General features: G+C 58.0%; 11 protein-coding genes across 11 annotated transcripts; 4 read left to right on the forward strand and 7 right to left on the reverse strand.

Moving 5' to 3' along the window:
- Positions 1-188: 188 nt before the first annotated feature.
- On the forward strand, positions 189-2,233 carry MKK02DRAFT_41922 (nucleophile aminohydrolase; the record flags this gene model as incomplete). Its single annotated transcript, XM_053091771.1, has 9 exons — positions 189-419; positions 472-645; positions 718-979; positions 1,026-1,204; positions 1,251-1,408; positions 1,456-1,667; positions 1,714-1,853; positions 1,908-2,085; positions 2,127-2,233. The coding sequence occupies 9 exons, from the start codon at positions 189-191 to the stop codon at positions 2,231-2,233; spliced, it is 1,641 nt and encodes a 546-aa protein (XP_052948671.1).
- A 76-nt stretch (positions 2,234-2,309) lies between these two features.
- Positions 2,310-4,120, reverse strand: MKK02DRAFT_41923 (6-phosphogluconate dehydrogenase; the record flags this gene model as incomplete). Its single annotated transcript, XM_053091772.1, has 9 exons — positions 2,310-2,398; positions 2,434-2,679; positions 2,712-2,802; positions 2,835-3,050; positions 3,087-3,355; positions 3,398-3,424; positions 3,457-3,609; positions 3,643-4,015; positions 4,049-4,120. The coding sequence occupies 9 exons, from the start codon at positions 4,118-4,120 to the stop codon at positions 2,310-2,312; spliced, it is 1,536 nt and encodes a 511-aa protein (XP_052948672.1).
- Positions 4,121-4,530: 410 nt separating this feature from the next.
- Positions 4,531-8,254, reverse strand: MKK02DRAFT_41924 (uncharacterized protein; the record flags this gene model as incomplete). Its single annotated transcript, XM_053091773.1, has 10 exons — positions 4,531-4,920; positions 4,953-5,249; positions 5,282-5,437; positions 5,474-5,755; positions 5,789-6,013; positions 6,046-6,231; positions 6,267-6,461; positions 6,494-6,847; positions 6,881-7,829; positions 7,863-8,254. The coding sequence occupies 10 exons, from the start codon at positions 8,252-8,254 to the stop codon at positions 4,531-4,533; spliced, it is 3,426 nt and encodes a 1,141-aa protein (XP_052948673.1).
- Positions 8,255-8,625: 371 nt separating this feature from the next.
- MKK02DRAFT_35802 (uncharacterized protein) lies at positions 8,626-9,771 on the reverse strand (the record flags this gene model as incomplete). The annotated part of the gene is made up of 3 exons (XM_053089270.1): positions 8,626-9,040; positions 9,088-9,349; positions 9,393-9,771. 3 exons carry the CDS (start codon positions 9,769-9,771, stop codon positions 8,626-8,628), a joined length of 1,056 nt encoding a protein of 351 aa, XP_052948674.1.
- A 372-nt stretch (positions 9,772-10,143) lies between these two features.
- MKK02DRAFT_41926 (GCN5-like N-acetyltransferase) lies at positions 10,144-10,890 on the forward strand (the record flags this gene model as incomplete). The annotated part of the gene is made up of 1 exon (XM_053091774.1): positions 10,144-10,890. The coding sequence occupies one exon, from the start codon at positions 10,144-10,146 to the stop codon at positions 10,888-10,890; it is 747 nt and encodes a 248-aa protein (XP_052948675.1).
- Positions 10,891-11,978: 1,088 nt separating this feature from the next.
- On the forward strand, positions 11,979-15,281 carry MKK02DRAFT_31186 (uncharacterized protein; the record flags this gene model as incomplete). The annotated part of the gene is made up of 3 exons (XM_053088227.1): positions 11,979-12,850; positions 12,893-15,175; positions 15,221-15,281. 3 exons carry the CDS (start codon positions 11,979-11,981, stop codon positions 15,279-15,281), a joined length of 3,216 nt encoding a protein of 1,071 aa, XP_052948676.1.
- Positions 15,282-15,534: 253 nt separating this feature from the next.
- Positions 15,535-16,864, reverse strand: MKK02DRAFT_31187 (proteasome activator pa28; the record flags this gene model as incomplete). Its single annotated transcript, XM_053088228.1, has 5 exons — positions 15,535-15,708; positions 15,827-15,966; positions 16,016-16,104; positions 16,156-16,700; positions 16,775-16,864. 5 exons carry the CDS (start codon positions 16,862-16,864, stop codon positions 15,535-15,537), a joined length of 1,038 nt encoding a protein of 345 aa, XP_052948677.1.
- Positions 16,865-17,285: 421 nt separating this feature from the next.
- On the reverse strand, positions 17,286-18,383 carry MKK02DRAFT_35804 (t-SNARE; the record flags this gene model as incomplete). The annotated part of the gene is made up of 7 exons (XM_053089271.1): positions 17,286-17,376; positions 17,431-17,492; positions 17,557-17,811; positions 17,876-17,986; positions 18,047-18,105; positions 18,166-18,257; positions 18,367-18,383. The coding sequence occupies 7 exons, from the start codon at positions 18,381-18,383 to the stop codon at positions 17,286-17,288; spliced, it is 687 nt and encodes a 228-aa protein (XP_052948678.1).
- Positions 18,384-18,862: 479 nt separating this feature from the next.
- Positions 18,863-20,750, forward strand: MKK02DRAFT_35805 (putative transcriptional repressor; the record flags this gene model as incomplete). Its single annotated transcript, XM_053089272.1, has 10 exons — positions 18,863-18,979; positions 19,221-19,385; positions 19,479-19,597; positions 19,651-19,746; positions 19,790-19,862; positions 19,917-19,976; positions 20,051-20,260; positions 20,411-20,539; positions 20,643-20,670; positions 20,737-20,750. The coding sequence occupies 10 exons, from the start codon at positions 18,863-18,865 to the stop codon at positions 20,748-20,750; spliced, it is 1,011 nt and encodes a 336-aa protein (XP_052948679.1).
- A 539-nt stretch (positions 20,751-21,289) lies between these two features.
- MKK02DRAFT_22068 (putative 40s ribosomal protein s27) lies at positions 21,290-21,818 on the reverse strand (the record flags this gene model as incomplete). Its single annotated transcript, XM_053086513.1, has 3 exons — positions 21,290-21,315; positions 21,376-21,470; positions 21,694-21,818. Coding segments are annotated over 3 exons (246 nt in total), but the record flags the coding sequence as incomplete, so codon positions are not given.
- A 1,102-nt stretch (positions 21,819-22,920) lies between these two features.
- Positions 22,921-25,150, reverse strand: MKK02DRAFT_35807 (putative cytoplasm protein; the record flags this gene model as incomplete). The annotated part of the gene is made up of 5 exons (XM_053089273.1): positions 22,921-23,064; positions 23,197-23,471; positions 23,580-24,051; positions 24,105-24,950; positions 25,001-25,150. The coding sequence occupies 5 exons, from the start codon at positions 25,148-25,150 to the stop codon at positions 22,921-22,923; spliced, it is 1,887 nt and encodes a 628-aa protein (XP_052948681.1).
- Between the last annotated feature and the right edge of the window lie 70 nt (positions 25,151-25,220).

Consider the following 25,220-nt stretch of genomic DNA (forward strand, 5'->3'; position numbering starts at 1 on the left):
TAGCAGATAGCTACGGGTACGGGCGTCTCCTCGTCGCGTGCTATATAGCCAGCCTCATCGCCGAAACAATCTACACCGGGCTGTCTCGGGTATACGTAACTCCGATAGCAGCAAGGAATGAGGAGGTAGCTTCCCGCTGGGCCAATCTCCATTGACCGTACTTAGCCGCACTTCTACCTCATCTGATCATGACCACACCCATACTGTCCGGCGCAGTATGCAGCGAGCACCGTCTCGCCTCTCAAGTGGGCACCGAGATGCTGGCTGCAGGAGGGTCAGCTGCGGACGCCATGATTGCGACTGTACTTGCTATCAATACGCTTTGCCCTTATCATTCGGATCTGGGCGGAGGGGGCTTCGCCATTGTCCGGAGTCCTGCTGGAGAGTATCAGGGACTGGACTTTAGACAGCATGCCCCAGTCAGCTCTTCCTCGTGGACTCAAGGTAGAAATCGTGGGCTGATACGTTTAGGCTGCTGTCACGATGGAGTTCTATCAGAATGGCGCATCGACCTCGAAAGGCGGGGCGGCGGTGGCTGTACCTGGAGAGCTGCGCGGTCTCGAGCAACTACACCAGCAATATGGTCGACTACCATGGTCCAAGCTGTTTGAGCCCAGTATCAAATTCGCCGAGGAGGGAGTGCCAGTCGGCGGGGATCTAAGAGAGCTAAGCCAAAGAACTGCGCTATGTTGGATGGGACTGAGACTGATGGAACAGTATACGTGTAGAGAATGCGTACCCGGCGGATCAGATCAGATCGAAGGGTCCTTCTACCAGACCGACGAGATGTACGCCCCGCTCTTTCCAGACGGCAAGGCTCTGCCTCCCGGCGCAAAATACCCTCGGCCAGAGTTCGCTCGTACCCTGCGACTGCTGGCAGACCGAGGAGCGGATGGCTTTTACGAGGGAGAAGTCGCGGAGGCTCTGATCAAGGTGGTCAGGGAAAGAGGGGGACTGATGTCGCTGGATGACCTGAAGAGTGAGCTTGATCTTTGGCCGTCATACGAAGAAGGCTGACCTCGTAGACTTCCAACCTCGGTGGATCGACCCTATCCAAGCCAGATACCGAGACTATACACTATGGACCCTCCCTGCGCCTGCATCAGGAGCGATCTGGCTCTCGGCGATGGGGATGCTCAGTCAGCTTGATCGGACAGAGGAGGGCGCAGTATTGGGTCAGCACCGCGTTACTGAGGCTTTGAGAGTGAGTGACAAGCAGTCGCCGCACTCTCAGGAGCTGACGTTACCAGCTAGCGTTCGGACAGAGAACCGAGCTGGGCGATCCAGCCTTCGTTCCCGGTCTCCAAGAGAAGCAGGCATCCTGGATATCCGAGGAAGGCAGCAGGAGAAGATCAGAGATGATCTCGGACGAGAGGACATTCCCGCCAGAATACTACATGACACCAAGGTCCGTCCGTCTCAATGCTCTTCGCAAGCCAGTCAGCTGACCATCAGTACGGAGATCAAGTACGACAGCGGTACATCCAACATCACGACTGCCGACTCCTCCGGACTCGTCATCTCCCTCACGACCACCGTTGGCTGGAATTGGGGCAGCAAGATCATGGTGCCCGGGTATGGCTTCGTTCTCAATAATTCTATGGACGACTTTTCGGTTCAAGGGCGGCCGAATGGGTTCGGGTACGAGCCCACACCGGCCAACTACGGTATGTCCCCGCTCCCCTCGGGGTCGGCACTGTGCTAATGAAGCAGTGCAAGGCGGGAAGAAGCCGCTCAGCTCGAGCTGTCCCTATATCGTCGAAGATAGCACAGGATGCGTCGTGCTCTCCGGCGGCGCAGCGGGAGGCAGTACCATCATCTCCAGTAACATCCAGGTAGCCAGGAACGTGCTGGTAAGCACGACGACGTCATCCAGACGAAGCCTTGGAGCTGGTGCTGACACACAGGACTTTGGGATGTCAGCTGCGGAGGCCTTGCGCGCAAACAGGCTCCACGACCAAATCCAGCCGAATGTGACATATCTCGAAAGAACATCGACCACGCAGGGCATCACGGTCGACGGGCACTCGGAGGAGTTGGCCGATGGGCTGAGAGAGAAAGGCCATGTCGTGGAATGGGTCACCGGTGAGTCTATCTGGCTTGATGCGGGCCCAGCTGATATCCAGCGCATAGGAGTACACCTTGTGCGATGCGGTTCACGTCGGAAGGCAAGTGGGAGGCTGCTGGAGATCCTCGGAAGCACGACTCAGGCGGGAGCGAGTCTTATGCTTGAATACGATGAAGCACGTCATTCACATCTCACAATCATTTACTAACAATACATATTGGCGCTGTCCTGCTGCTCTGCCTCACGCCGGTGCAAACTCGGTGTGGTGCTTGCCCTTTTTGTGGCCAAATTCTGTCTGACCGACGATATCATAGTTGTGGTGGCCAAAGTCTAGCTTATGAGCTCACACAAGAAGCAGTACTCACAGTCAAGCTCCATCTCTTCAAAGTCAGTCGGCAATCGGGCCCCACCGACACTCTTGAGCCACTCCAGCGTCGCCGCGATGGCCGGTGCAACGGCGTCCGTGTCAAGGGCTACCCGATAGAGCTGCTTGATCGGCTCGTAGGTCTCCCTAAGTGCCTGCGCGACTTCGGGGACAGCCTGGAGGATGTTGAGGGGCTTGGAGGGTCCAAATGGCTCGAACAGGGGGAGGAGGAACTCAGAGATGGCGTCTGCCATTAGCTCTATCCATATCATCACTCACCAGACTGGATGATGCAGCCGGCTCGCCAGATCCGCATGCAAGTCGCAAGGCTGACGTTCCACTTCTGGTCCTCCGAAGCACGAGTGATGATCTGGAATCAGCGATGTCAGATCCGGTACTCACATCCAATCCCTGTACGAAGGCGCCGAGAATGCAGCCGTATACCGCCTTCTCAACCACCTTGAGGAACTCTGGGTCCACCTTCTTGTCTGACTTGGACGGCTCAGGCATCTTCAAGTTCTCGACCACCTTGAGTCGCTCGCCCTTGTCGGCCGAGATGACGCGGAGCTGGTGTGACGCAGCGATAGCAGGTGCGGCGACGTGGCGTGTGGCGATCTCCTGCATCGTCAGCTATACTCTGAATCGAGCGCTCACCATTGTCGACCAGGTCCCGGTACCCTCTGACAGATCGACGTCTTGGGTCACCTTGTCCTCGATGTGGTCAACAATTCCTCCCTCATCATCGATCCCGTCCCCATGCGTGAAACGCAACCCCTTGTAGCCGATCCCAACAAGGAAGTTCCCCCTGAGTCCGCCGTCCTTGAACCACGACTCGAAAAGATCAGCGATCTCGGCATTCGACATGCCGAGCTGGTGGTAGAGTAGGCCGCGGGTCTCGCAGAGGATGGAGAGGTGGGCATGTTCTACCGGTCAGCTGAGCCCTTGGCGACACCACATCGACTCACCGATACCGTTGTGCAGCATCTTGACATCTGACATCAGCTACCTTCTGGAGCTGACTCACAGTTTCCCGCTCCGCCTGGACCAATGTACTCGACACATGGCTCGCCGTCCTTGGTCTTGGCCGCCCACTTCTCGAGCAGAGGCTTGATCGTCTCGTACGTCTTGGGGTTGTTGCAGCCGGGCGACATGGATGGGCCTCTCCGGGCAGCTTGGTCTATTTGTCAGCCATATCCGCCTCGTCGCTTACATCCTCCGCTGACGCCCATTCCGACCCACTCCACACCGACCTCCTCTGCCTTCTTCTGCCGCCTTTCGGTTGCTTCCCACCACTCATTCCCCCCATCAATGACAATATCGCCCTTGCTGAGGAGCGGCAGCAGCTCGTCCGCAATCCCATCGACCGGCTTGCCGTGCGGTAGACTCAGGACAAAGATCCTGGGCTTGCTGTTATCCTTCGGGAACGCGTTGACCAGCTTTTCGAGGGACGAGAAGCCGTGGACCTTGGCGTTGTCGACCGAGTCGGTCTCCTCTGCGGTTTTGAGGATCTTCTTGACCGGCTCGGGGTCCTTGTCAAAGCAGCCGACGACTGAGCCGTGCTCGGCAAACAGCATCGTCATGCCCTGCTGTCAGCCACGGCGGACCCAGTGACCTACCCCTCCCATGGACCCGCTGCCGACGATCCCAATCTCGACATTCTGAACAGAGTCGTTGTCCAGGTCTGACATGGCTACTATGTGTTGACTGTGAGGCGATTCAAGGATGAAAAGATGAGCTACGGAGTAAACTGGCTGAGCTTGCGTGCATATATGATGACCTACAGGATCTGGTTCTCAAAACACCTGTGACGGGGGTATGACGTAGGCCGACGTAGGTCCGTGCGGCACGTTTCATCTCGCCGGCTACGTGTTTCAGCTCGCACGTGTATATCCTGAAAGGCCTCAGAGATTTTAGAGTAGCAGGAGGAGGGAGAAGTATTGCAGGCCCAGCATGACCAGACAGTCCACTTAGATGCCATGACGGTGCCCGCTGAATATCAAAACCGAGGAGCCGCCGCTCTGCAGCGCTCATCTGACCCTACCCGCATGCGCAATACGGCAATACTACGACCCACACAATCTTAAGCTATCCCTCCAGCTCACAAAAGATCATTCACCTCCATATCCTCGCCGTCTACTGAGCCGTCGTCCTCCGAACCGCCTCGGACCCCCGCCCGCCTCTTCCGCTTTACCCCTCCTCTGTCTGACCGCCCCTCCCCTGCCTGAGCCCCTACCATCTCATCGCTAGACTCCCCCATCACCACTCCAGCCCGCTTGCGCTGCCGAGACGTCTCGTTCGCTTTGGCCTTCCGTACCTTGCACCTACGTACTGGTATTGTGTCGTCCTCGTCATGGGTCGCATCCGTGCGCGCTCGGCTGGCCTTGCGTTCCGCTAATGTTGCATCCGCATTGTCAGGCAAGAGCTTGTCGATTCGCCCTCGTTGTGCCCGGTATCGAGCGGACCAATGTTGAACAGTCCGATGAGAGTGCTGAAAGTCAGATGGTTCTGACGTGGGCTCACCTCCGCCGCGAATGCCTGCCAGTCTGAAATCTTCGTGCTCTTCTGGGGCAATCGACCGTACGCGTACAGCGCCATATTCTGCTCCTCCTCCAGGGTATAGCTGACCTTTGGACGCTTGGCTGGAGGTAGTTGAGGATGATCTGTCACGGCGGGAGCGGGCGCTGTGACCGGCGGCGGTTGTGGGGCTTTGGAACCTAGACCGGTGAAAGCCAGCTGTCTGGGGTTATTGGAAAAGCGAGCCGTGGAGTTCTTCCACATCGAGTACAATTGCATCAACGTCCAGGTTGAGTACCCGGTCTGAGGTCAGCTCGACCGAGACGCGGACGTACCTTGGCATTCAGTGTGTGCGCTACCTCCTTGCCATCATAGCTGAGAGAGTCAAAGTTGTTTCTGAAGAGTCTCGCCCAATCCTCCGTGGCCGTACGGCTTCGTGTACCGTCCCTCGTACTGTTCGTGCCGCTCTTGTATTCATGGTTTGCCGCAATCTGCGCGATCAGCTAGCGTCCCGGTATCTTGCGTACCTGTGCCAGCAATGGCCCATCTTCTACCCTCATCGCTAGTATCCGCGGTCCCGGCCGAGGTACCGTCCCAACTATCCCTACAGCCCGCCTGAGAGTAGTCTCACCATTCCCTTCTCCACCTGTCCCCATGTTGAGCTGACGGTCTGCGGGCAATGCATAGTATTCGTCCCGACTCTGCCCTTGACCGGTGAATTGGTGGGCGATGTCGATATCGGCAAATCGCAGACGGCGTGTCCGCCACTCGCCGTAGAAGAGCCCAACACTGTTGCTCGAGTATCCCACCTATATATCAGTTGGGTCCTCAGCTAGACTCACTTCTGGTGCGACAATATCGGCGACCTCTTTATTCGTGAACGTAAGCGAGTCGAAGTTCGCCTTGAATACCTTCGCCAGCTCGCCATGCAATACCCGTCGTCGTACCGCGTAGTCCAGCTTTGGCTCCTGAGGCATCTCGACCGTTTTCGGTGCCGGCCGTTGTCTTCTGAGCCAGTTGCCGAATTGGCGGTTCCATTCAGAAGAATCGAAGTCATATTCGGGATACTGATATCAGCCGCGATCTGGACAGGACTCACATTGATGGCTAATGCGTCTGCGATATCTCCGAGGGTAGCACCCTGCTCCACCTGCCTGATGTAGGATGGAAAGAGGTGGCTGTACTGGACGTGGTCGTCCTGGTCCTCCAATAGGCGGGACCATCCCTCGTGCTCACGCCAACACCTGTACGTCCGCTCCCAAGTTTCCTCAGTCTGCTCAGGGAGCTATCGGTCAGCTACAGTAGCAAGGGTCAACTCACTTTCTTGAAGAGATATGCCACGACGTCCCGTATCCCCTTCTTGGCCGTCCACGCCATGACATGAGCGTGACGTAGTATCTCGTCCAGCTCCTGTACGGTAGCAGTCGGAGTGACTGCGTCCGGATCGAATCGCCCTTTCCGTGAACGCCAGTCCCGGTATTGGTTCATCCATGCCGCTAAGGAGTATGTGGCATGCTGAATGTCAGCCAAGCATACAATGTGCTCACCTTTTTCATGAGAGCGCGCGCGAGATCGACGTGACTAGCACCAGTAGTGAGATGCTCATCCTGTGCTTGAGCAAAGAGCTGCGAGAGCTTCTCCACCGTCAGCTCCAGCTGCTTCCGCGTGTCGGGCACCCGCCGGATGAAGGTCGTTTCGCCCGAGCAGTCATAGTCCTCCGCCAGGAGCAGCTCTCCGGCCTCCCAGCTGTCCTCGAGCCATTCGAATCCGACGCAGATGACAGGAAGCTTCGACGCGGTCTCCATAAGGTCGCTCCGATCCTTCTTGGCGTAGGCAAGCCAGGCACCAAAGAGAGCATGCGTGGCGTCGGAAATCTGCCGCACGTATTTGCCGCCGCTGTACTATTAATCAGCGTTCATCTACCAGATACTCACTCTGATGTTGCGGACCAGGCGACGCCGACCTGGAACGCCAGTTTCGACAAAGAGGCGGAGCCCGCCCAAGAGATGAGGCGGTTTCTCGCTCATCGTCTGCCAAGGAGGAAGTATGCGCCCCGTTTCCGAGCCAGAGTGAAGCGACCGAGACGTGACCGTTTGCGGTACGGCCGAGGACGCCTGGCTGGCGCTGCGAGGGAGTCGTCTAGGCGCAGAGCCTGACACAGCGCGGGTGGGATATGCAGATATCGACTCCGAGTCGTTAGCGGGATCTGACTCGGCGGGAGGTGTGGACGGAGCACTGAGAGAGCCGTGATGCTGGGTGATAAGACCGCCACCGGCCTGGATAGAGCTGCTCCCGCTCTCGCGAGCTTTCTCGGAGCGAGTACGTCCATAGTCATTTGCGGGCGGTTGCGGCGAGGTCGAGGCAGATCTGACGATCCTGGACGCGCCACCGTAGGCAGGCGAGGGACCGCGCGAGCCATCCGACCCTTGAAACTCGGACTCCCCGTCGGAAGAATCGCTGTCGTCCGCATTGACCAGGTAGGTGAAGGCAACGGTCTTGCTGCGAGATCGACGTGTGCGCGGTGGGGTAGGGGGTTTTCTAGCTGACGACAAGGCCTGGGCTCCCTGGGATCGCCTGGGCGTAGAAATAGCATCTGTGGGGGCCCAATTAGGACCATCAGGTGACCGCTTTCCCGCTCGTATCCGTCGCCGTTTGAAGATTGCGCGATCCTCCTCGTCCGAGACAGGTTCCGGCTCATTTGGAGGGCCAATGTCATGGTGGATAGACGAGGGGGAAGCTGGGTGAGAGGGTACAGGTATGATTGGTAGAGGTGAGATGAAAGGGAGAGACGCGCTGTATGGGACCGTCGAGGATGATAAGGCGGCACATATCGAGCTCGAGTTACTTGCGGCTTCGGCCGTCGTCAGAGACTCGCTTGGAGGGCTGCCTTCAGCTTTGCCTGGACCATCGACTCACCCGCCCTTCCTGCAACCTCCCCAGCCGTCCCCCTCCCCAAGCACCCTTCTCGCTGCTAAGCACTTCACCACCCATCCATCCGAGACCATCGTTTTCCGCTTCCACTCCTCGACCGCCCCTCCCCTCACTAACCGCTGATACCGCAATCGCCGGCTCAGCGTGAGCCATTTCGGATGACAATACTCATCAAAAACGTCCGTGGAGCTGTCGTGGAGCACGAGGATCCGGACTCCGGGCTCGCTGTGCTCGGAGCACGTCTCCGCCCCTCGTTCCTTCAGCGAGGAGATAAGCTCTGCCTGATGGTCGAGTCTTGGATCGACCCAGACCTTCAGCCGACGTCCGTCGTTTCCGGTGAACAGTGAGCACACAAGTGCAGTAGCAGGGCTCGACATGCTGGCATACTCATGATACGGTGAGGTAGATGCAGGTCGGGTGAACGTGGGAACGCTTTCAGTGTTGAACGTCGACCGTCGCCCGTCCAAGGCTTATTGTCCGGTGCCTCGCGGATGTTACCGGAAGCGGAAGGGGAAACGAGGAATGTGGCGCTGGTGGCACGCTCGCGGCTCCTGTAGCTCTTGTGCTCATGTGCAGCTAAAATATGGTAGCTGATGCGGTCGGGCCGCCGTGAAGAGATGGCGACATAGATCCTGATATGTAGAGAGACAGGCGATCAGCGCATGGCAGTGACTATATTGATCATCTGCATAACAAAGCCCTGCAAAGTCAAGTCACGATCCAGCCTGCCGCCAGCTCTGCCCGCCGCCTAGACGCTCGCCAACATGGCCTGCAGGTCCTCTTCGCCCAAGGACTCTCCCGCAAACGCAGCTGCCTGCTGCCCCTGCGCTACCGACAAATTGACATTCGCCATCGGACTTCCGCTGTTGCCCGCCCAGAAGAGCCCCGGAACTTGGGTCCGGGGATCGTCCCCCATCCGAGGCATACCAGCGGCAGGAAGAGCGGGATCGGGAGCAGCGATGCTGCCGCCAAAGGGTGTGAGGTCGGCGAGGAGCAGGTCCTTGGTGAGGATAGACTCGGCGTGGGGGGAGGGAAGGATACGCTCGGGGAAGACGAGGATGTAGGGGATACTGAGGGGTGCTCGGCTGGCGAAGGAGAGGGTGAGAGTCGATGCCGACTGCTCGACCGAGGTGATCTCGTCGTTCACGATCTCGTACTTGTCCCTGATCGTTAGCTCATGTCAGTTCGGACCAAGAGGAAGAAGACATACGGGTGAGCCTTGATGATGCCCATAAACTTCTCCAAGCCGCTATCCCGCAGACCTTCGGGAGTGGTGGTATGCATACCGTGGGTAAAGAAGAAGGTCTTGGGGTGGGTGAGGGTGTTCCACAGCTTGAAGCCGCTGGCCATGATCATGGGATTGAACTTGGCGTTGGCGCCAGTGAGGAGGAAGCCGAAAGGCTGGTCTCGGGTCTCGGTACCGTGGCAGAAGATGCAGTGGATAGCACGGTGGCCCCAAGCCTCTTGAAGACCTGATGATCAGCCATGTACCTCTTTGGCTGACGAAGAGCTCACCTGGAATGGCGGGAAGTACATCCCTCACCCCGGTAGCCAAGATGACTTTCTTGGCCAACACCTTGTTCCCCTCCGCATCCTCCGCCTCAAACCCCTTGTCCGACTTGACAAGCTTGGTGATCTTCCCATCAACGAATTGGGTCCACTCATATCCCTGCTCGATCTCAGAGCGGGCTTTGCGCCGGTATGCTTCGGGGGAGATGGGCTCATGACCGAGGATGGTGTGAGCGGTAGGGGACTGGACGTTGCGGTAAAGACCAGAGTCATAGACAATAGTGGGTCGGCGGAGTCGGGAGAACATGAGAGCGGCTGAAAGACCTGCAGGACCGCCTCCCACGATAAGGAGGTCGACTTGGGAAGTGGTTGTGGTGGTAGACATGGTGAGGATGGAGTTCAGCAGAGCGAGTGGGGTGAAGCGCATGGTCTGGTGAAGTGTGGGGGATGCGAGACGAAGCGACCTCGCCTCTTATAGTCTGCCTCTTGGCAGCAGCCCATGCTGCTGTCTGGCGTCGCATTGGTGTTGAGTAGACCCGAGAGGGTGCCGCCGGGCGCCAGTCGCGCGCCGCACTCAGATCAAGTGAGATCTCCGGCGGCCGAAGCGGCGCCGAACCCGAGATGCCGAGAGATGCCGAGAACCAGCTCTGACTCGACCAGATGCAGCAGACCATCTCACCGTTTTGCTCCTGCGTCCGCTACTCCGCTTGGCTATATGCCGCCAGCACTACTACATCCGCTGCGGACAAGCACAGCAATGACAAGTGTCAAGCTCCTCGAGCAACACTTCTTCGCCTCGGCTCCGTCCCTCTCGGCGGAGAGTCATCCCTCGGGGTGGCTCATCCGGTCCTCAGCCGGCTACACCAAGCGCGGCAACTCGGCGTCCCCGCTCGATCCGTCCACCCCCTTGACGGAAGCCTCGCTAGCAGGTATCAAGTCCAAGCTCCGACCGCCAGCGATCATCCGTATCACGCCGCTGGCACATGAGGAGGATGACGAGCTCCTTGAACAACTCGGCTGGAAACACCTCGATCCGTCTATCGTCATGACACGTACGCTCGACCGCCGTCCACCCGCTTCTGATAGCACCCTGAAGACGTCGGTCAGCTCGGCCCCGACATCAAGCTGGGTGCGCGGCTTTGCCACTGCTTCAAATCTCTCTCCCTCCCACACGGAGACCTTTCGCTCGACCCTCAACCTCATCCGAACCCCCTTCATCCCTGCCTATATCACCCTCTTGGACCAGGCTTCTCACGCTGTGGCGTACGGTCAGGCGGTCCGCTCAGACCATGTCGTCGGTCTATACAACATTGTCGTGTCCGCGGAGCACCGGGGGAAGGGGTACGGACGGGCCGTTACGCAGGCATTGTTGGACTGGGGCAGAGCGGAGGGCGCAACGACGGCATATCTGCAGGTGACGGTGGGAAATGCGGTGGGGCGCAGGATGTATGAGCGGATGGGATTTGAGGAGGCGTATCGGTATCATTATCGGGTGGCGCCATGACCGGATTCGGCGCGGACACATCGCGCAAAGCGGTGGGTGAGCTGGAGGTATGTCATCGAGGCGGATACAGCTGATAATCAGATGCATACAAGAAGGCTCAAACAGTAGCCGATCAGTACAAGTGAGGTGAACAGTTCAGTACCTCGGCACCAATTCCACACGTTGGCAGCTGCCAGAGAAGGGCGGGTGGATAGTCGAGCCTGAGGCGTCACGGAGGGGATTATGGTAGTCTGAAGCTGTAATTAGGCAGATCTGATTGCGGTAATGAACGTCGATGAGCGAGTGGTACACCTGTCAGTACATCAGGTTACGGCCTACGGACAAGAGCCGGCTGGCGGACTCACGCGCTTAGTATCGTCGCGTTTCGGGGCATTACATTGGCTATCTCAATCAGCCTGGCGCTCAAGCCGACTTAGGCGATACACATTGCCCCATGCTCCATCTCTCATTCGAGAGGCCACAGAGGGCCACAGCCGGACCCATTTCAACGTTCAAAGTTCGTATCGTGGCTGAAGCTGGCCGAATGTGCAGTACAGTTACCTCCGCTCGGCGTTACCGGCCGTGCCTGTCACGCGTTCTGAAACGTGGTCGAAATTACCCAAAAGGGCAATTTCGAATCCCTGATTTCAGTAACGCGACTGACCTTCGGTGACAAGCCACCTTGCCAGCGCCGAACCCTCTTGTTCGCCGCCGCACCCCTGTCAGGTCGCGTGCCAACTATCCCTCCACTGAGCCACTGACTTTTACGCGTGACTGCTTTTGTTTACAGTTGTAACGTACTAACCTGACCTCCCTGGAAGTCGGGCGCTAATCGTTCGGTGCAGCGAGCAACTTTTGGTGAAGTCGTCTCCTTTGCCTGTCTGACTGGTTGAATCACTGTATCTCTTACGCTCTTTACGGACTCTTCTTGACTCTACACACTCGTTCTTTGATAGACTCGACCATCTCCACTCAGCTTGACGCTGCACACGTATATCGACCGACCTCCGCGAGGCGCCGGTATATCCATACTACGCGTATCCATCATCTCACCGTACCCCACCCAACAGCATCGATAGACCTCATACAAGTGGGACTTGGCTACGGCCATGCTTCCCTTCATCCTCCTCGCCCTAGCGGCTCTCTCCCTCATTTCGGCTGCGCCGACACTGGTCCATCCTCTACAGGACCAGCTCCCTCCCGTCGCCCGAGTCGGTCGGCCATTCGTTTTCGACCTCCTCCCCACTTCCTTCAACTCTACCGACTCCATCACCCTCTCTACCTCCAGCCTTCCCGCATGGCTCAACTTCAACCCAGGCGCAAGGACATTCTCGGGGACGCCGGCGGCAGGGGATATAGGACAGAGGGATATCACGGTCACTGCAACGGATACGACCGGTTCCACCACCTCTGTCTGGCGTGTCATCATTACCAACTTTCTCTCCCCCGAGGTCCACTCTGGTTTCACCTCTCAAATCGCCGATCCCTCCCAGCGCACATTCGCCTCGGTCACCCCTCTCCCCAATAACACTGGCGTCCAGGTCCCGCCCTACTGGTCATTCTCGCTCGGATGGGCAGCGGATACCTTCCGCCTGTCGCGTAACGGATCGACCAACGGCCAGCTCTTTGTCGCCGCCCGTGTCCGTTACACCTCCTCCCTCCCCTCCTGGCTCACCTTCAACAATGAGACCATGACATTCAGCGGCGTCGCGCCCGCTACGGGTAGCTATCCCATCGTCGTGACCGGGACGGACTTTTGGGGATACACTGCCGCTCAGTCGAGCTTTGTCATTCAGGTGGGCGACTCGCGCGCGTTGGAGTTGCTGGGGTATACGATCGGGCGGACGAGCAGCGTCGCGAGGGGGAATGTGCGCGCGACAGTGGATCTGGCGAACGTGACGTTGGGAGGCGCGGCGGTGCAGCCGGGGCAGGTCAGCTTGGCAGTGGGCGGAACGAGCTGGTCATGGTTGTCGATTGACAGGTGAGTTTTGCGTTTGCCACATAGGATCTAGCTGATGTCCAGCTCAAATGTCATCTCTGGCATCGTGCCGGACAGGTATATCAACGGTACCACCTCGGCGCTATCGGTCCCCCTCATCCTCTCCGCGACCGGCGCGACCGCTTTGCCGGCGACATACCAGATCGAGATCCTCCCTTACCCCTTCACGACCTTTTCCCTCCCCAATCAGACCGCCACGCCTGGCGCGCCATACTCGCTCAATCTCCTCCCGTACCTTCGGAGCCGCGATACCACCATCAACGCCAGCACCGTCCCCGCCGAGGCTGCCCAATGGCTCGTCTTCAACCAGCAGGACCTCTCACTGACGGGAACACCGCCGTCCAGCCCCAGCTATGGCGTCGTCAATATCGATCTGACCGGGGCTAGAGGCGCTGCGACTGGAACCACCAGTCTCCGCCTCGCTCTTGCTGGCGTGGCGACCACGGGCGCGCCAAGCGGAACATCGGCGGCGGTACCTACTCCTACCGGCTCGACCAGCGGGAACGGCAACTCGAGCGGTGGTCTCTCGCAAGGCGCAAAGATCGGTCTTGGCGTCGGACTCGGTCTCCTCGCTCTGCTCCTCCTTCTCCTGCTCCTCTTCTGCTGTTGCAGGCGCCGGAAGAGGAAGGACGACGATGATGGCAAGAAGGACAATGATGGCGACTCATTCGTCGCTGGACCCCGGTCTCCGGCCAACGACCCCTTCCGCCGCTCTCAAAACATGGACGGCGGACCACGAAACATCCTCGCTAGCCTCTGGAAATCGCCCGATGCCAACATGACGTCTCCGCGGCCCACAGCTCACTCATTCGAGACCAACCAGACGTACGTCGAGAAGCCACAGCGGGTAGACGGACTCAAGGGGATCTTTGGATGGGGCGGAGCGGCGGTGGGTGAAAAGGAGGCAGACAAGCCAGAATACAATATCCATGCCGTCGCTACTCCTCAACTCCCTCGGCGGTCCAGCAGCTTCATGGCCAACGGGGACGTGATTGGGATCAGCGACCCTATCGGCCGGCCTAGTCATGATCGGGCCAGCTCCTTCACCCAGAGCTTCGGATCGAGCGGGGACAGTCGCGCGAGCTGGGAGAGTCAGCGCTCATTCCAGTGGAGCTCGGCGGAAGGCGGTGCGCTCGGAAGTCCCCAGGGACCCAACCGGCTCTCAGCGGCCAACAGCATCCCTCGTCCTCGCGAGAACTTTACACCTCGGTATCCACGCGCTAACTCGCCTACCGTACTCAACAGGCTGACGTCGGGTGTGCCTGTCGAGGACTCGCCCAAGTTTTCAGAGTTTGGGACGGGGTTAGAGGAGCATGATGGGGAGGGGTTCAGCCGGGAGTCGCTGGCGAGGGATGGGGACGATAGTTACCCAGACTCATTCTTCCCGTCTGGTCCGTCGGGCTTGAACCGGTTTGGCGAGTCGACCGATTTCCGGTCGGACGACGAGGATGAGGGAACGGATCACGAGGGCCCGGCGGTTGTGGGTGTGGCGGAGAGGCAGTCGTTTGAGACCCGTCGGCCGAGCACGAAGCGGCCCGGACCGCGTCTCAGGCCAAGCAAGGAGCGCATTACCTCCCCATCTGTCGCGGCGGCCAACCCTCGGTCGAGCCAGGCGCTGGACGGGGATGCGAGCGGGGCGTTTGACGATGCGGACGAGCAGAGGCGGCGGTCTGGTGTTGGGAGCAGGGAGACGCAGGGGTTGGGGTATCCCGCTTCAGCCATCTTCTTTGCCTCGCCCAACCCCAATAACCGGATCAGCCAGGCCGAGTCGGATCGACCACCCTCCACTATCCAGGCGGTCTCGCATCAACATCCCATGTCTCCCCCTCTTCCCTCAGTCGGCTCATTCGTCAGACCACGCATCACCTCGCTCGGCCGTCCCCCATCCCTCGCTCGTCCACTCTCCGGCACCCCACCCCAAGTGGCCAGCGCGAGCCCCGCCTACTCGCGCTCCAAGACAGACAGCATCATCCCGGAAGGTCGCGCGACGGCACTGGCCAACGAGACCTTCTCGATCCATCCCCAGATCCACCCCCCACCTACCGTCTCCCTCTCGGCCGCGACGTGGTCGTCCACTCCACCCTCGACGTACCGCGCCGAAGTCATCGGCGGGGGCCAGCTCCCCGCGTGGCTGCACTTTGACAACCGCGAGCTGGAGCTGTGGGGTGTGCCGGCGATGCAGCATGTGGGGGAGACGACGTCCATCCGGATCGTGGAAAAGATGCCGAGGGACGGGCGGAATAGTAATCCGATGGCGTACGGGTATGTGCCGCCGCAAGAGCGAGAGGTCGGGAGGGTGACTATAGAGTGAGTACTTCAATGAGGGCAAAGGAGCTTGCGCTGATCAGACAGTGTGACGGATAGAATCAGGAGTCCGCAGTTTGGCCTCGAGGCTAGTCCTCATGCTTTATAGTAGGGATGGTAGTGGGAGAGTAGGAGTAATGGAGCTCGGAGGCAAAGACGATAATGGACACTTGACTAGACGAACAGGAGCCATCTGTATATTATCCCATTAGAAAAGTATATACAACACACCATCTTTTATGAAATCGATCATTACCTAGCTGACCGAGTTCGGGCTGATCAATGACTGGGTTTGCAGAGACAAACACCAGATAGGTACAATGGGGTTTGCATACCTTGTCTACGACATCAAGCATCCGCATCTAGTATACCCCGCCGGAACTACCCCCTCCGGTCCCCTTGGGGTTGATGACCTTCTCCCAGTTGCGCTGGAAGCGCGTCAAGAGGCCGCCGTAGATCATGAGCAAGCTGCGGAGGTAGGAGCGGGAGATGAAGTTGTCGAACCGATCCGAAGAGGTGATGGCTGCGGGGTAGTCCTGCTATATCAGCTGCGTCCTCTCGGTCCTGTCCGAGTCGTCCGTCATCCTATAGTCGGCCCGTAATTTGCGCCAAGAGCTAAATGGATAGCGATGAAGGCCCAGGGAGATGGCTCACCATGACGTTCGGGTACTTGACCCAATCGGTGATCAACTTGATCCGGTCGGTGTGGTGCTGCCTGCTCGCATTGATATAGCTGTTGGACTTTTGGTATGCGGTAAGCAGCTCCTTGATGAGGTGATTCTGCACTTCCGCGCCTGACCCATCAGCTCCTCTCTCAGACTTCTCCTTGTTTACAGTACTCACCGAACGAGTTTCCATCTTCAATAAGTGGGATCTCGAGCTCCAGCCATACCCTCAGATCCTGCACCATCGCATGTAGATCCTCGTGTTCCCTGATCGATCATCAGCTATCGTCCTGCCCATCTTGAAGGAGAGATACTCACTTGACTACCAGCTTGGCCAGATCCGTCTGGACCTTGTTCCTCGGCACGACTTCAAACCAGTGCGGTCCGACCCGGACTCCCTTCTCCACCGGCATCGTGCCTTCGACGCCGCCGTTCCCAGTGACCTTCCTATTGCCAGCACCATTTAAGTGCCCATTCCCGTTCGCCTTCCCCATACTCAACCTAGCCACGCCGGCTAGGTGCTCATCACCATCATCGTCCAGTCCCTGCTCCAGCTCCAAACCCCCATCCGCCCTCGTGATCTGACTCGGCAGAACCACCTTCTCCCCAGGCTCCAAATCTTCCCCCTTCAGTCCCGACTCCCCATCTGCAGGTCCGAGCGGACCCGGCGCAAGGAGACGGTACAGGTGGTCCGGCTGCATCATGCGCGGAAGCGTGAAATCGCCGCTCTCGAGGTGACCGACCCAGAGGGCCGAGGAGGGGTCAGACTCGGCCGCGATGAGGGCGCGTATGTGCGTGAGCTTGGAGGGCATGTCGGCGCTGAGGATCTGGGCGGCGCGGGTGCGGCGATCGGTGAGGAGGTCCTGGGCGTCAGCTTGGGTCTGCGATCAAGTGGGGAGAGGCGGAGTGTGGGGGGAGGGGAGGGAGGGGGACGTACTTTGAGAGGAGAGGGGCCGGACTGATCCTTCCATAGCCCGATAAGGGGGTTGGAAGCGTCCACTGCTGCGAGCTTGGCGAATGAGGGCATTTTGGTTGAGTGGAGTTGGAGCTGTAATCTGTCTATCAGAGGGGGGTGAGTGGGTCGCCTTCAGTCTGAAGTGTCAAAAGGTAGTTGATGATCAGGATCGCGAGTGGACTCCGAGCCTTATGTATGGCTGAACGATCACCGCACAAGAAAGGAGCGGAAGGCGGATGACGCCGAGCCGTATCACGACAAAGGAGTAGCTCCGCAAGAAGGAAGAAGGGAAGAAGGGAACGTCCGACCGCGCGGCCTTCACATCAAAGGCTAAACAAACGCTCAGCAACAAAGCAATCAGTATGCGTAAAAAAGGAAGCGTTGAGCCGAAGCCATCCATACCTGAAACACCCTGTATCGGGGATACAACCACTACCTCCTTCGCCATCTATACCATCCGGAACCCGCGCATGAAAGGAGACCGACCGCCGCCTTATCCGATGATCTTCGAGTAGAGGACGATACAGATCAGAATGACGAGTACGGCGATGATGGCACCTGAGATGAACTTTTGTTGGTACATCCTGCGAGTATAAGCTGGAGTTCGCTGTTCAGTCGACGAGAACAGTTGAGCTCACTTGAAGATCATCTTCTTTAGTGTTCCCGATGCTCGATCAATCGAACTGTCCGCTTGTGTCAGCTACACCGTCAGCTATCACCCCACTTCTCAACCCATGTTCAGCCACGAGAGGGATATTGCTCACCGTATCCCGCGTATGCTCAATCTGCTCCCTTTGTCCCCTTAGATCCCTCAAGATCCCCGCTCCCAGATCTTCCGTCTCCAGCGCGATCCGCTGCGCATTATCCAGCCTGCGCGACCCATCCTGCAGCTGTTCCGACCCGGCAAGAAGGCGTGTCCGGGTAGAGTAGCCGGAAGGTTCGTCAGAGTATGGATCGTCTGCTGGGGAGGCGCCGGACCCGAGGAGTTCGGCGCGGGAGGTTTCGGCTCGGATATCGCGCTGATATGTAAGCTTTTCTCGGGGAATGGTCTCATACGACATGAGTGCAGGTCAGTCAGCTTACGAGTGACTTCTTCACTCGTTCGAGAGCGGAACGGGAGGTAGTCAGGCGTTGTTGGAAAGTCTGACGGATGGAGACTGGCATAGAGGGGAGCTCTACCTCCATCTGAGCGATCTACAGCGTCAGCTTTCGGACCACCATAGGCAAACACCAAAGTCCCAGAGAGCTGCTCACGATTTCCTCGGCCTCATCCAGCTCCTCCGAGACCTTCTTCAATGCGGCTTTCCGCTGTTCTAGCGCTATCAGCTATGCCCCCTGGTGACGAGAGAGGAGCTCGCCAGCTGTTTACGTACCACCCTTGAGCTGCTTGACATCCCCCTCGAGCTTCCCCTTTAGGCTCGCCAAGAGTGCCTTGAAGTCCTCGTCGTAACTCTCAAACAGGGCACTGCGGAACGGATAGACAAGAGCAAAGGAAGGGACAGTGCGGGAGGTTGGAAGATGAGGAGAAGCTGGATCAGCTGTCGAGCATTTCTGAGTATGAAGAGTGAGCTTACGTGGGTGAGTTGTCCATGGTGGGGTACTGGGGGATGAAATAGAAGCTGCGACTACAGGTGATGTACAGTACTTGCAGCGCTAGCTTTGACTTCGAGGTCCGCTGGGTGGCAACAACAGCATGCCCGTGCGTTTCTAACACTAATTACCCTTGATTTCAATAGCGGCATCAATTGTATTTCCCAATCCGACCCGGTGTTGCCGTAAGTGTGTTTCAAGTTCAAGTTGACTTTGAACGCGTCTGTGCGGGTGTCCGGGGTGTCTCAGGCACCTTTGGTCTGCAACACATCGCTCCATCATACATCTTTCTAGCATCTCTCACCCCACCTTCCGCGCTCAGCTCATTACATCGCTCGCACACCAGGCATCGTACAGAGGGCTCCTTTCTGGTCGCAGCGCATCAACAAACAGACCGCTCAGACCATTCCTTCGGGACAGCTTTCCCCCAGCTCACTCCGCTCGCTCGACCCTCACCCGGCACAGGTCAAATCAGCTAGGATGAACTTCTTCAGTCGACAAAAGTCGCGGATACAGTCTCCGTCGGATACGGTCCGGCTACTACGGGAAAACATTGGCAGACTAGAGGCGCCACCGCAGGGCGACAGCCATCGGAAAGTGAGTCTTGCATCTTGCTAGTGGCGGCGGCGGCAGAGCAGTATCCGTCGATGGACGCAGTGCGGGCTATCATCACTACGTCCTGGGTATGACGACGTCATCACGATACCTCTTCCTCGGCGTCCGACTAGGCAGGGAGCATGGAGGCGCAGCGTTTCATCCCCTTCCGCGGTACCCCCCGAAGCGTCCGGAACTCTAAATACCCCTCGCTAGGGATCTTCGCTGACGTTTGCCCTCATAGGCGACAGATGACATTTCGCGTCATATGACCGCCATCAAGTCGGCGGTAGTGGGCGAGGCGGACCAGGAACCCTCGACAGAAACAGTAACGCAGGTTGCGAATGAGGTGTATGCGCAGGACGTGATGCGGTTGATGGTGGTCCATATGGAGGCTTTCGAGTTTGAGGTGAGTCCAGGCTTCCGGGCTTGGCTTGGCCTGAGCCGGTCGGCTGGACCAGCTGCGGTATACGCGCAAGACATTGTGGAGCTGACAATCTAGGCAAGAAAGGACGCATGTACCATCATCAACGCGCTGCTCAGGAGACAGATCGGGACCCGGCTACCTACCGTCGAGTTCCTCACCAATCGGCCAGATACCATGTTTGCCGCGCTGAAGCAGTGAGCTGCACTCTTCTCCTCTCCTCTTGAGCGCGTCTGAGCTGACTGCGTAGATACTCAAATGCCGAAATCGCGCTCAATACAGGTGGCGTATTGAAGGAGATGCTGCGCTATGAGCCCCTTGCTCGGATCTTGCTATACTCTGAAGAGTCAGCTTCCAGCTCTCTGGCAGAGACCTAGCTGACTCCTGAGGTTCTACACCTTCCCGCACTTTATCGAGACGACGACATTTGGGATATCATGCGATGCGTTTGCGAATATGAAGGTGAGCTGTGTAGTCCGGTTGGAGGAGCCCAAGATCTCATAGCTGATCATGTAGGAATGCCTGACGAAGCACAAGCCCATGGTAGCCCAATACCTAGACCAGCACTATGACCGAGTACGCCACTTCTCCACCTTCTCCTCAGCCCAGCCGCACGCCCATGAGCTTGTTTCTCGGAGCTAATCCGGCAGTTCTTCAAAATGTATCAAACCCTCATCCTCTCCTCCAACTATGTGACCAAGCGTCAATCCCTCAAGCTCCTCGGCGAGATCCTCCTCGACCGGGCCAACTACGCCATCATGACTCGGTTCATCGCGGACGAGGCGAACCTCAAGACGATGATGAACTTTTTGAGGGACAAGAGTCGGAATATCCAGTTTGAGGCGTTTCATGTGTTCAAGGTGAGTGGTGTGGCAGGTGCGAAGGGGACGGGATCGTGGAGGAGAATAGGAAGAGAAGGCGAGAAGGGGAGGAAGAGAGAGGGAGGCGGTCAAACCAGCTGACATGAGGGCTCCGCGCGTCGAGCAAGGTCAATCAGCTGACGCTTATAGGTGTTCGTCGCGAACCCTAGCAAACCACCGCAGATCGCCAGTATCCTCCGGAGAAACAAGGAGCGCTTATTGACCTTCCTCAAGGACTTCCATAATGACAAAGAAGGTCAGTTGGCAGGTTCTTGTTCTGTTTCAATGAGAACGCAGCTGATCGTCTGCAGATGAACAATTCACGGTGAGTACCTCCGAAGCGAGGCGCAGGATCTTGAGAAGGGGTTGCTGATGTCAATAGGACGAGAAGGCTTTCCTCATTACGCAAAGTGAGCTATCTACCGGACATTTCCCACCGCGAATGTTCTACGCGGACTGACAAGCTGACCCGATAGTCCAACAACTATAATCTCGATTCAGTTCAATATCATGCTGTTCCGATGTTATATCGCCTCTAGTCTTCCATCCTCGCGCTCGTGCGGATCTCGGCTGGCAGAGTGGAGGAAGAGAGCTTTTATCTTTGAGTCGAGGGTCTCCTGGTTCAGATTGCCTGTTGCCATCATGTAACTTTAGTATAATGAGTAACTATAAATCGCGGTCCAGATAGGCCAAGATCTTTCGAAGCGAGTTACTCAAGAAAAGTCAGTACTCGTTATCATATAGGAGGGCTGTCTGGGTATGAGCAGACCCGCGCGCCGACCGAGCGACCTCTTCTTTCTGGCCTTGAACTCGTTCTTGGACTTCAGTCATCTGCTTCATGGACCCAAACTCCGCAGCACGCAGCCACCTCGTATCATCGACAGCTAAACGAACATAGCGGGTGGGTGTCGTCAACTGCTTGTGCTTGACCGAGATGGACGTTTGATGGTTTATGCAAATGACAATCGAAAGAAGGAGAAACTGCTATGGCTACCGATATATACCCTCGAGAACTAGGAAGCGAACACTCTAGTTCTTTCGGCGGAAGGAGCAGCCTGGGGGGTCAGCTTGGCACATGTGATACAAGGCAGCGGCAAACAGGTGGACAAACTCACCCTCAGTCAGACGAGCCTTACCGCCGGTGGGTTGGCACAGGACGGTAGCGCACGAGCCGCACTGAACGACGGTGGAGGCGTGGGAAAAGACAGTGCTGGGATGTTAGCTGGAATCCTTTGCGGATGGTCTCCTTTCTATCACTTCTTGCTCAATCACGATCCAGTTGTCACTCGAGCGATCAACGCTCCCCGCCCCGCCCCGCCCTGCCCGCCCCGCCGCCCTTCGGGATGTGGCGCATGGACGCACCCTGGCCCTTCCCATCCGTCTTGTTACACTGACCCGCCCAACACTTGCACCTCAACCCAAACCGAACTCACGTGATCTGGAAGCAACCGGGGCACTTGACGTCCATGAAGAACGAGTTGGGCTCGGGCACAATCTTCTTGAGCTTGTGGGTCCGGGCGTGCTTCTCTGCGGGAGGGTTAAGGAGGTCGATAGCGAGCGCCTATGGGGTCAGCAGAGTTCGAACAATGAATTTTGGCATAGATTAGGGAGGGGTGGCAAATGTGCGGGTAGGTGGTGGATAGGAAAGAGGATCGGGGGAATCGCAGATGGCAGTGCGATGCAGGAGGGCAGCCCGAGGGCTGGTCGATCCAGCCGGGAGTGTGTAGCGACCCTCTGATGGAGAGCTGCCGCTACACCTCCCTGCCGCTCGCGTGGCCACTACATTCCGCGCCCGCCCCGATCCCACGCATCCCCTCCCCTCTCGCACCCCCAGCAGGCAGCCTTGCGCTCGTGCGCACGTCCGCCAGCCTGAAGTACCCTCGATCCCCTGCCCGAGTCGCATCGACCCAAGATCGCGCCACCCGCGCATCCCGAACATTGCCTGACCCAGCCTCCCTCCCCTTTGTCGAGCCATTCGAAAAGCTTACCATATTGCCTGATGTATGTGTTTTATAGGTTTCGGTGTAGGTGTGTGTGGTAGTATTCGCGGTAAGACCGAGAAACGAGAGGCTGTTTTTAGGAGAAGGCGGAAAGAGAAAGGAAAGGGTTTATATGAGCGGCAAAGCGTGTAGCACTAGGACCTTCGAGCAAGGGAGGACTCGTACCCGGCTGACTACTGGCTGGTGGGTGCTGAGTGTGGCAAACCGCGGATCCGAGAGCGGGATCAAAAAAAGCCAGCTAGCTCGTGCCCGGCGTTATCCACGAGTCGCCGAAGCGTGGAGCTGTGGCATTCTGTTTTGGCGGGGGGGATCTTCGGCGATAAGCCGGTGACGGCATGCATGAGTGGGAGGAAGGGCTTAAAGCCGATGGTGACGGCTATGACGAGTTAGCGGTCCACTTTGCGCCCGGCTGGACTCCGGGGTGGGGGCACCGGCGATGCATGTCCGAGATGCAGCTTGGAGGTTGGAGTCAAGCATGCATATACAGACTAGAATGGATACAACAAGCAAGTATGATGATAAGGGTGGCACTGCACATGACCTCTATCCATATCCGATGGTCAACTCCCGCCGTGACGCCTGACCCATGACACAGCTCAGCTGAGCTCAACTCGGACCCACTCGGCCCAGCTCCACTCGACTCGCTAGCCCAGCTCAGGCTTAGCTCAGCGAGACGACGCCTCTTTCCCCAACCAACAGATCGGCCGCTCGGCCACCACCGACCTGTTTCTTGTGCTTGGCGAGGGCGGTCCGGCGCTCGGTTCCGAAGGCTTCTTGCCGGGTCTTCTTCTCGACCCGACGGGCCTATGATGTCAGCGTGGAACCGGTGCGGACGATGAAGATGGACCATGACGCGGACGCCGACATGAATAGGCAGCCTGAGCGGTACAGGTTCTCGCGCGGGGTAGGAGCGCTGGCGTTTGCGGACAGACTTACAGATCGCTCAGCCTTGACAGCCGCTTTTCTCGCCTTCCTCTCCTCCTTCCCCTCCCCCTTCGGTCTCGCCACTGTGACTCTCGGCGTCTCCGTCTCCGTCTCTGATCCAGAATCGTCCGAATCGTCCTCATCGCTTCCGCCATTGCCCGATACCGATGCGGGCATTGGCGCGGGGACAGTAGGGTTTCCGTTCACCATACCCGCGCGTGCTTTGGCGGCTGCTGCGTTCCGAGAGCGGATCATGCCGGGGTGGTTCTCGGTATTGGTGTATGTAGCTATGGATCAGCTGCGCTCTCCCATAGTCTAGATGGAAGACGGTCATGGTCAACTTGAGAAGAGTCGAAGAGCCGATTCTCCTAATCTCGGACATGAGGACAACTCACTCAGAATAGTCTCCGCATCCCACTTCTCCCCCTCATCCTCTTCCCTCCTGATCTTCATCATCTTCTCAATCTTGCCCACCCCCACCCCCCGCCCCATCTTCTCAATCTCCAGTATCCTCCGCCTATTCTCCTCCTTCCCCAACCCCTCCGCCCCATCCTCCACCGCATTCCGCAGCACCTCGAGCTTCTCTGGACCCGACAGGCGCGTCGTGCCCAGTGCCGGCCTATACCGATTCCCGACGACCTCAAAGTTGTCGAGGAAATCGTCTAGGATCGCATCAAAGTCTTCGCGCGAGACGAGCGGGGGCGCGGCGGATTGGGAGGAGAAGAGGGAGACGCCCGATATGCGCGACATGGACGACATGCCGGTCATACCCGACATGGCGGACATTTGGGAGGGGGCGATCGAGGCGGCGTCGTCGTCTTCATAGTACTCTTCGTCTTCTTCTTGGATATCGTATGCGCGTTCAATCTGAGATTAGCTATAGTCATAGCCCGAACCAGGCAAAGAGAGAATGAACGTACCTGGTCGAACCGATTATCCAGCTCTGTCAACCCCTTGTTCCGGAACATGCTGGAACTGCTCATACTCATCCCTGTGGCATCGCTTGGCCCGCGCTTCCCCCGCCGCTTCTTGCCGCCCTTGACAATCATATCCGCCATGCTCGCCATACTCCCGACTGTATCCGCCATCTCGGACCTATCCTCCACCCCAACTTCCGACCCGGCTCCATCGCCCTCCTTCTGTTGCTGCTTAAACGCCTTGAACCTGTCTTCCCACGAAGCATCCTCCGCCAGATCGTGAGGTGCCACTTCCTCCCCTACTCCTTCCCCTTCCTCCTCCCCATCTCCTTCCTCTGCCCCCCACTCTTCAAACTCAAACTCGGCCACCTCTTCCCCATCTTCCACCTCCCCACCGCCCACCAACTCCCCAAACCACCCTTCATCCCCCTCGGCATCCTCAAACGCCTCATCCTCCAGCGCCTCGAGGACCTGCCGCAAATGGGGATCCATATCCGGCTGCAGTCCCTGCAATTCCGTCGGAATCCCCTCTTCGCGCGCATACGCCTGCTGCAGCGTAATCTCCTTGTCGCTCGCCAGCACCTCAGGGAGGTCCGCAAACAGCTCTTCTGCCCGTGCTTTCCCCTTTCCCTTGGCGCTCTTGTCCTTCATCCCCGGAGCGACGCCCGACCCGCGTGGTGCGGCCAACATGAATGAGTCGCCGCCCGACTGACCGACCGGCTTGAGATGCTGCATGTAGTCGTAGGCGGAATCGTCATATGCGATTCCGTACGCGGCCGCTTCGCCTTCATTCTCCCGGATCTTGCTCTTGTCGAATGCGGATTCCAGCTCGGCCAGAGTTGTGCCGGTCTACAGGTCAGCTATGAGCTCGTTCTATTGATCAGCTCGGCGTGGTTCACCTTCCTATCCCTCTCATTGCCCCTCCCGATCGGCTTCAGGACCCTCTGTCCAGCATCCGGGTCGTTGATAAGGGGATCCCGTTGAGATCGGTGGACCAGCTGGAAATGCTGCGCCCCGGGCTGCCGGAAGACGGACTTTTTCGGCGCCATCTTGGCAGAAGTGCTTTAGTACTAGCGGGTCGATCAAGCGCTGTGTCTCCAGCTCTTTGTGCTAGCTGTT

Source organism: Dioszegia hungarica (genome assembly GCF_025882075.1).
Source record: "Dioszegia hungarica strain PDD-24b-2 chromosome Unknown MKK02contig_5, whole genome shotgun sequence".
Taxonomy (NCBI): domain Eukaryota; kingdom Fungi; phylum Basidiomycota; class Tremellomycetes; order Tremellales; family Bulleribasidiaceae; genus Dioszegia; species Dioszegia hungarica.